Source organism: Monopterus albus, unplaced genomic scaffold (assembly GCF_001952655.1).
Source record: "Monopterus albus unplaced genomic scaffold, M_albus_1.0 scaffold99.1, whole genome shotgun sequence".
Taxonomy (NCBI): Eukaryota; Metazoa; Chordata; class Actinopteri; order Synbranchiformes; family Synbranchidae; genus Monopterus; species Monopterus albus.
In genome coordinates this window covers 3,125,993-3,135,173 of record NW_018127979.1, presented here as the reverse complement: position 1 = coordinate 3,135,173, position 9,181 = coordinate 3,125,993, and the positions used below count along the sequence as shown (strand labels likewise).

At 39.8% G+C, this 9,181-nt stretch overlaps 3 protein-coding genes across 6 annotated transcripts in view; 2 read left to right on the top strand and 1 right to left on the bottom strand.

Moving 5' to 3' along the window:
- LOC109965354 (uncharacterized) overlaps nucleotides 1-324 on the top strand; it is a 2,961-nt gene extending 2,637 nt beyond the window's left edge. The window contains exon 3 of the mRNA XM_020609287.1: nucleotides 281-324. Coding sequence (XP_020464943.1) covers nucleotides 281-324 — 44 coding nt within the window. The remainder of the gene's footprint in view (nucleotides 1-280) is intronic.
- nxpe3 (neurexophilin and PC-esterase domain family, member 3) overlaps nucleotides 1-4,912 on the top strand; it is a 5,587-nt gene extending 675 nt beyond the window's left edge. The window contains exons 1-7 of one of the 4 annotated variants that reach the window (XM_020609355.1): nucleotides 1-24; nucleotides 281-404; nucleotides 1,325-1,429; nucleotides 2,036-2,817; nucleotides 3,362-3,432; nucleotides 3,532-3,747; nucleotides 3,828-4,912. In XM_020609355.1, the coding sequence (XP_020465011.1) occupies nucleotides 1,337-1,429; nucleotides 2,036-2,817; nucleotides 3,362-3,432; nucleotides 3,532-3,747; nucleotides 3,828-4,393 (1,728 nt within the window). In that variant the 5' untranslated portion in view covers nucleotides 1-24; nucleotides 281-404; nucleotides 1,325-1,336 and the 3' untranslated portion in view covers nucleotides 4,394-4,912. The remainder of the gene's footprint in view (nucleotides 25-280; nucleotides 405-1,324; nucleotides 1,430-2,035; nucleotides 2,818-3,361; nucleotides 3,433-3,531; nucleotides 3,748-3,827) is intronic. The other 3 variants (XM_020609356.1, XM_020609354.1, XM_020609357.1) reach the window with 3 other exon arrangements.
- A 1,847-nt stretch (nucleotides 4,913-6,759) lies between these two features.
- The window catches only part of me3 (malic enzyme 3, NADP(+)-dependent, mitochondrial), an 11,438-nt gene continuing 9,016 nt past the window's right edge, over nucleotides 6,760-9,181 (bottom strand). The window contains exon 15 of the mRNA XM_020609353.1: nucleotides 6,760-7,917. Within this exon, the coding sequence (XP_020465009.1) occupies nucleotides 7,756-7,917 (162 nt within the window). The 3' untranslated portion in view covers nucleotides 6,760-7,755. The remainder of the gene's footprint in view (nucleotides 7,918-9,181) is intronic.

Sequence of the window (9,181 nt, the reverse complement as noted above, 5' to 3'; positions counted from 1 at the left end):
GTATGAGACCGTCGACATATGGCCGTATGTCAAATCTCTTTATTTTAACATACATACATTTCTAACTTTAGCTATAATGTGATAAACACAAACTGATCGAGTCATGTGCTAAATGCCTTTGAAAGGTCTTGGGTAAAAACTGAAAATATACCGATAAATTGTCATCTCTGCTAAAGGAAGTGACGCCCCCCATGTCTCGGACTAGTCTCCTCTGATTGGCTCACAGGCCTCAGAGCTCTGCAGGTTGACTCTCTTTGTTTTTCTGTCGTTCTTCCATCAGTATCAGGAGCTGAGGATGAAATGACGTCATCATCGCCGTGGTGACAGCGGAACAGGGCCTGATCATGGGAGACAGGAGGAGGTCAATGAAGTTAACTTAACGTGAATGCACACCTAAAAGACAGGTGCTGGTCATGACAAATTGAATAAAAAAACTTTTTTTTTAAAATGACCGCACAATGAAAGCTTACTTGATATATACAGAAAGTGTAGCTGACATTTTGACCCCCCGTCTTCTTCGAGGAAAGTAAGATAAATTGTTTGTAGCCAGCAAAGATTAAAGCCTCACAACTCACAGATCAGTGACATCAACAATAAATTAACAGAGATGTTTCTAAATTAACATCCTGGCCAACCTTAGTGCAACCTCCATTGCACATTAAATCACACACAGAGACAATCAAAAACATCATTCCAAAGGTCAGACACCATCCACTATGTAAAAGAAAACACCAAAATATATCAAAAATAGGAAAAAAACAAACATCCCTCTTCAAAGACATGTCATCAAGACTATGCCTTTTAAGCCACATCTGTAAAAGTGTATATATATATTAATGTCTAAATAGCAAAAAGTACCTTTAAATTGATCATCAATATGGAATATTCTAAATGAATATAACATATCGATCCTAAGAGTATACATTTTAGAGCACATTCTTAAAATACAAATCTATTGGATACAGACCAGGCAAAATCATTCAAAAAACCAAATTCTGGATACAAGTATTATGGATCCATATCATATTCAGTTTAATGAAGTCATGTTTTTTGAATGGGTGATGTTTTTGATTGTCTCTATATGTGATTTAAATGTGCCATGGAGGTTGCTCTGAGGTTGACCACGAACTGTTAATTTAATGATGACATCACTGATCATAGCTTGCTCTCAGGTGTGAAATATGAGCACATTAATGTTTGATTGCCACAAGTAATTTATCTTACTTGCCTTAAAGAAGGCCAGTGGGTCGAAACGTCGGTTACACTTTCTAAATATATCACGTAAGCTTTCAGTGTCCAGTCATTTTTTTCATTTTTGAGACAGGAGGAGGTCATCATGTGGCGAAACCTGTCCAAGTATGCCCTCATCTTCCTCTTCCTAGCTCTGTCTGGACTCATCTTCCTGCTGCGCAACATCCACACTGTGGAGGTGAGGAGAGAAGCAATTTACACATGACTTTAATAGATGTTTTCTCAGTGACCATTCTATAGGTGTGAAGATGCCATGTAGAGCCAATCAGACAGAGAGAAACTGTATCAAAAAAGTGCAGGAGGACAGAAAACTTTTGTGATTTGATGCCCTTCTTTGTCTTATTGTAAACTCTGTATCTTTGGATTATTGGCTGGATAAAACAAGTAAAGTGATGACATGACCATTGCCTATAATAACATGTAATTGGCATTTTTCACTAGTTTTAATGGATCAATAGAGCAAATTTGTTGATGAATCAATTACTAATTAAAATAATCATTAGTGCAGCCCTAACAATTACACCAGGTAAATTATATTTGTACTTAAATAAACAAGATCGATCTCAAGATGTATTTGATATTTTGTTTCTTTGTATTTGGTTCCATTATTGTTGCAATACTCCCCAAAGCCTCTGTCAATGTATTAACATCTATATTACATCCAGTTACATTTATACTGTATTGTGCCCTTTTATGCATTTTTATATGCTACTCACAGGCTGATCTCCTCCATCTCTTAACTTTTGTTTTCTTAGTCAGTGAACTCTCCTCATTTTCTCTTCAGAACTGGAATCGCCACATGATTTTAGCCTCCTACCAGCTACACAGGAGGATCCTATCATCCTTCCTCCCAGAGAATCTCCCCACTTTTTATCACAACAGCACATACTGTGCTCATCTGGGCCAGAAACCCTCCCCTGAAGATGAACTGGAAGAGCGCTACCTGTTGGACTCTATCACCTGGCCCGGGCCTCCGGCTCCCTCTACACCAACAGTCCTGCGCCAAACAAGTGACCCTGTGCACAGCCTATTTGCCATTCTTCCCTCAAATGAAGGAAGGGAATGGCATGTGGGCGACCAGCTGGAGGCGCTTGTTCAAATGCACGACTTCCAGGGTCGTCCCAAGCACTACGGCGGCGATTTCCTTGTGGCCAGATTGCACTCTCCCGAGCTCAGAGCAGGTGTAGCAGGTAAAGTGCTGGACCACAAAAATGGATTTTATTCTGCTCTGTTCCCACTCCTCTGGGTGGGATCTGCATGGGTTGAGATTACGTTAGTGCACCCAAGCGAGGCCATTACTGTGCTGCGACGATTAAGGGAAGAACGACCCGATCGGGTGTTTTTCAAGAGCTTGTTCCGCTTGGGCTTCCTGTCTGAAACCACGGTGTGCAACATGTGCTTGCCTCCTGACCAGCAGCCTCTGTGCAACTACACAGACCTTTACACTGGGGAGCCCTGGTACTGCTACAAGCCTAAGATGCTCAGCTGTGACACCAGAATCAACCACGCCAAAGGAGGCTACCTAAAACACCTCATCACCAACAAAGAAGCACTGCTCTTCCAGAGGTTTGTCGTGTTACAGAAAGAGACATTTATACTGTAATTGGACACATTTGTTTTATCAAAGGATACATCTGGTCACATTTTCTCTCTTTCTTACTGTAAACAAATCACATGAAAGGACCCAAAACACACAGTAATCTCATCCTGCTAACAAATGTTTTCTGTGTAACCAAAGCCTGATATCCAGAAACTATTAAAACACATAAATAAGGCACATCATGAAAGTGCACGACATGTTCCTTCATTAAGTCAGTCTCACATAGATTGTTCTGCCATTGTAAATAATCAGTAGCACATCAAATGTGTATTAATTCATGGCTGAAACAAATATATGGTCGACTCCAATTTGAGTAGTTTTCTAAAAACCGCAGTACCCATCAGTTTTAATATAGAGAAAAAATGTTTGTGTGACCTGGTTTTGCTCATTAGTAGGAGCCAATGGCTATGTGGCTAAGGAAGTCTTATTGAGTCAGTTTAAAATGTTGGTTTTTTATAAATGATCATAAACTTTGTCCTTTAACAATGTACAGTTTTTTTTTTATCTTAGTGGTGTAAACATCAAAATTCAAATACATGCTTCAGGACCAGAGAGAATCAACGTTCTGCCTCAAAGGAAAGGTAAACCGGCAGAGTAGTGTTTGTGGCATTTCAGTTTCTGCATGCTTTCTTTTAGTCCACTAATTCATTCTGTCTGCAACATATCTTGCTTTGTGTCAGATAAAATAAACGAGGAAAGCAGCAGTATAAAACCAGACCCTGTATCGCCCTCTGGATATTACTACGAGGACATGTGGAGGCCGTTAAATGGCTTTACAATGCGCCAGTTCAGTGAATCATCTGCCATCATTCAGTGTTTGAAGAACAAGGTGGTTAACATGTACGGAGACTCCACCGTCCGGCAGTGGTTTGAGTACTTCATTGGTCTTGTACCAGGTGAGGGTAGTCTGTCATCTTTGATTTTTCCACTCTGCATGTTTCCCACTGTAACATTGGTTTATTTTCACTCTCCCCAGAATTGAAGAAGTTCAACTTACACAGTCCCAAAAATGTCGGGCCCTTCATGGCAGTGGACAGCACTCATAATATTCTCTTGAAGTACCGCTGCCACGGGCCACCCATCCGATTCTCCACCGTCATGTCCAATGAGTTGAGATACATTTCAAATGAGCTGGATGGCCTCTCTGGTGGCCCTAACACCGTTGTGGTCCTCAGCATCTGGGCCCACTTCAGCACATTTCCTGTGGAGGTATACATACGACGACTACGTCACATCCGGCGGGCGCTGGTACGACTTCTGGATCGAGCGCCAGGGACACATGTCGTGATCCGCTCAGCAAACCTCCAAGCCTTGGACCAGGAAGTGAGCCTGTACAACAGTGACTGGTACTCCCTGCAGCTGGATGAGGTGCTCAGGGCCATGTTCAAGGGAATGAATGTTCTGCTGGTGGACGCTTGGCAAATGAGTTTAGCACACCACCTTCCCCACGCCCTCCATCCACCTCCAGTCATAGTCAAGAACATGATAGACATGCTTCTGTCTTATGTTTGCCCAGAGAAGAAAAAGAGCCAACAGACATAGAAGAAGAGTGACAACAAAGGAGATGGAGGAGTTCACTTTGTGAATCCACCCATCTGTTAACTCCAAACACTCACTCCTTTGTTCAGCTTTTTTATGAACAAGTATTCTCCAAAGGTGCATACCCTTTAAGTACTGAGAGATCTGCCAGACTGCTAGCCCTGATCTTTTTGAATTTTGAACCCCACAAACCTTATTCCACTCCAGGACTGACAAACACTTTGCAGCAGTGATTGTTACAGTCCATTTGTATTTCTTGTTTTACCAAATTTTGTTTTTACCTTTTGCAAAACTAACCAACAAATATGTACATAAAATCATTTAATAATCATTTTCCTCAGTGTTAAAAACATGTTCCCACGCTCTTAGCCAAGGTACTAGATGCCCACTACGGCCTCTTGTCAATGTGCGTAATTTATCATTCTGTGTAAAATGACAATTGAAATACAGTGTTCCTTGTATGTATTGCAAACTGTGGACTACTATGTACGTTTACTACAGTGCAGTTGAATTCTAAATCTATCATTGCCTCATTAGATTTATATTTTAAAACATTGCTTTGAGGATCATAACTCATTACACCGAACAAAAGGTTATGATATAAACAGGATTTAAAGAATAGGACAGCTACAGTCAACTATTTCAGCAACCATGACTTAAATATTTGAGGAATATTTTGTCACCTATTATATCCTCAGACGTTCCTTTATAGACATGGCTGCTCCTCCACTTTGTTTCATTTGACTTATCAGATGACGCCTCTGACAGATCTGGTTTGGTGGTGTGTGTACATCTGACTCTTGACCTTTACACGTCAGAATTTTGAGGATTTTTTTCAGTGGCCCTAAGCCTGCAATAGGTTTCTGACTTTTTTGTCCCCTATATTCAGTTTCAGTTTCAGTTTTATGGGGACATCTGAGGGTTAATCTACCATGAACAAATACTGTATGTTGTCACATGTTCATCGCAGGACGGCTACTCGGTGAGAGTTATCAGGTCTGTGTGATACAAAGAGATAATGTGCCTATTTTGTATCATCTTCTATTTCTGACAGTTATCAGTGTTCAATGAGAATTTCTACAAGCAGATTTGCCGTCTTGCATTTGCTATTGTCAAATGTGTGTTTTTGACTGACATTGTAAAAAGAAACACTTCATGACAGTTTAGAGCCATTACCACATTATGTCAGAATTTAAAGTGCAGGATCCTACATGCAGTGTTTAAACACACCGAGAAAAAAAGGTCAGGTGAGAGTATTATAATAATAAAGCTATAAATATCAAAGCAAAACCCATATAAGTGCCTCACTTTTTCTGGTGGCTGAACTGCATGGATGTTTACCAGAATACTGCATCACATATTAAAAACAGATGGCCCTGGTATTATATTCTATTGGAACCATAACTGTACACTCTAGATGTAACTGTCAAATTGCTGAAAATTGACAAAATGCAATGAATCACATTTGAATGATTTTATTTAAAAAGTTTGTTCTCTTTGAAAACTTAAAGCATAGCTCAGTGCTAAAGCCTGCAGGGCATCATGTGGTCTCAGAGCAAAACTTAGGAAAACAGAGAAAGCTCTGTACAAAACGAAAAAGGAACACGCCACTATATAACAAAAAAAACATCCTGATGATGACAAACAGTTTCTCTGAGCACATATTCATAAAAACACTTGTCTCCCAGAGTAGTCCTGGAGTATTTTCAGTCCTGTGGGCACGTCAAAATGTGCACACATCGATAGGAGTGAGGAAGCGGCAGGAGACAGGGGCCTGTTCCAGAAAGTAGGTTTAGCAAATTGAGGCTTGCAGATTTATTTATAAAACAGCAACCGTGAAAGAGCGCAAGTTGCAAAACAGAGTCGCTAAGTAACATGGTTACATTTTATTAAGATGTAGTTCACTCGTTATGTAGCGACTTTACTTTCCTTCATGAACGATGAGGCTGGAATCCTACACTGTATGTTACATGTATTTATTCATCTGTACTATATATTCATGGGGACAAAGGGCCGATGGCACCAGAAGATGTAATCATACTGATTAAATTCAGGTTTGTTTCTAGACCAAGTCAAAACCAGTAATAATGATTTGCAGGTTTATGCCACTTGTTGGTTACAGCCGCTCAATTGTAGACCTCTATTTACATTTTCAAAACTTGCTCAGAAGCAATTTCTATAAACTTGTTAAACAGTGACCGATACACTGTTAAAATAAGATTACGCAGCCTACACAAAAACTAACTCTTAAACTACAGTATACAACAGGAGTGAGTACATCCATGTGCAATACCACTGAAATGTCAAATGACTCAAAACTATATCACCTCTCAATAACTGCATTATTTCTGATTTGATAAGTGGAGTCCCCAAGTAGAAACGCAGTACAACAGCAGTGAATACACCTGACAGACACGCAAGTTAGAAAACATGTGATCACTTAAACAAAACGTTTTCTCTGACTGCATGCACATGGTTACAAAATGACCTGTGAACACCAGAACTTTCTCAGTTTGGGACCTATGGGCTGTCTGTCTGCTGCCAGAGGAACTGAACTGAATCCAGTATGTGCTTTGATGTGGACTGTATGACTGAGGAAATCAAAGTTAGTTTTTTTTTTTAAGGCTCAGCACGAGTCTGAAAAAAAACTCGGGGTTCGTTGAGGAGACAACACCAGCGAACAGGTTTTAACATTACCACAGGAACAGGGTTAAAGTAATCTCTATTTGTGGATCTGAAAAATCAGCATTGGCCTAACCTTGGGGTTATTGAGTTTTTACTAAACCGGCTTTCTGGAAACACCCCCAGGTCACCGACAAATGCAGGTTTTAACTCGTAATATGGAGCTGTGCTGTCCTGAGGTCAAAGAGAAAGAGGCACTGAGAGTATCTGTTAGTTTTCTTTTTTTAAAGCTTCAAAATAAATCCTTGTCGTGTTACAGAGGGCATGACATGACAACTGATATCTGGTGTTGCTGGGCAGCTATAATTTTTTTTTCCCCCCTCAGTCAGGCCATCAAAAAAAAAAAAAAAAAAAGGAGTAGTGCTGCAAGATAAAAACAATTTGTACACAAAAAGGGTGACATAAATGATCCTGAACATGCACAGTATTATGCAATGTGTTGTTGGCTTATTATTGGACATCTACCTCAACGTAAGCACTTTGTGCTGCATGCTGAATTGTTAGATTCATTTGAGAACAGACCAGAAACATGTCAATATTTATAGAAACAATGCTTTTTAACAAACAAACAGCTAAAAACAACTAAAAGAGAATCAGTAGCAAAGTTTTTGGATATAGGCTTTGCAGAGCTTGTATGTGACGCACCAGCAGCATATGAAGTTTAGGCAGTCAGACAGTGAAGATCACACATCCTGGACCTTCATGGCCTCCTGTGGCCAGGTGTATGTGTCCAGAGTGAAGGAGTCGTAATCAGGACTGTAGATGTGAGACAGCACAAATGCCTCCTTGTCTTTAGGCTCAGGGTACAATGAAGCAATGTTGTGTTTGTATGCATAGTCGACAATCTGGCAGAAGGACATGAGAGAAAGTGATAAAAAAAAGACTGTACAGTGTATCAGCTATGAGGTATGTTTTGTTTTTATCTAATATATTCATTATATTTTAATACATTTCACTGATGTGGCGTAATTAGACAGCACTCTGCCAGCAGCTACCCCATAATGCCATTACACCTAAAAGCAATATTCCCATGATAGTTAGCCCACCATAACATGAGCTGTGTGTCTGACTGAGTGGAGCTTATACGCACAAGGTGCAGGTCAGACGGGAGGATAAAGCCTGTGCTCTGACTGCATTCACATAAAATCCTACCTGCTGGGTTGTGCGGAGGTGTGGCCATATTTATTTGCGCTTTGGAACATAACTGCGGTAAAACAATCAGATGTTTTATTTCTTGGATTCACTGCATTGTTTTGCTAGCACCATTCCCTCTTTTCATCCACATGCTAGATCACTGGAACACTGCTCGCTCTCTCAGAGCAGATTTGGAACACAGGGAGTGAAATCTGGGCTCATTAGGTATGACCTGGATCCCTTCATTCCTACCAATGAGCCACTGAATAGAACATAACTAGAAGATTATCAGGCCTGTGTTGCAGTTGTATTGAGTGTCCAGTGTTGGCCACCATACTGGAAGGGTTTGCCTGAAAACTACAGTGTGAATCAGCCCAATCTCACAATGATGAAAATCCTTAAAACGTTCCTGCAGCCAAGTGATGTTACAGATCAGCACCAAAATCTAATGGATTGTTCCGTGGGCATACCCTGCCTCTCGAAAAGATTTAATCAAAATCAATTCATTACTTTTTGAGTTATGCTGTAAAAACCAACAAAGAAACAAATGCTAGTAAAAAAAGAACACGACCTCCTGAGGTAATTAATGTGCTGTGTTTCCTGTCTATGCTGTGCTCACAAAGGCAAATTCCTCATGTTTGCTGTAAAGGCAATGAAGTTAATTCAACTCAGATACACACAATAATTTAACAATATTTGAATACAAATGATTACAAAATGATACAATTTATTTTAATAATATAGATTTTAGTGTAAAATGCAATTTAAAAAGTCTCACCAATGGTCTAATAAGTAGACCTTAAAATATATTAAAAGATCAAAATGCTTTTTAAAGTATCAGAACAAAAACATATTCACCTTAAGGTAAGTTGCAAATATCAAAATGTGACTGGACTAAAACTTTCCAAACATTGTAACCAGCCACAAAATCCCAATGTCAACATCTCTGGTGAAGCTTGGGGTATTTCTAGCTTA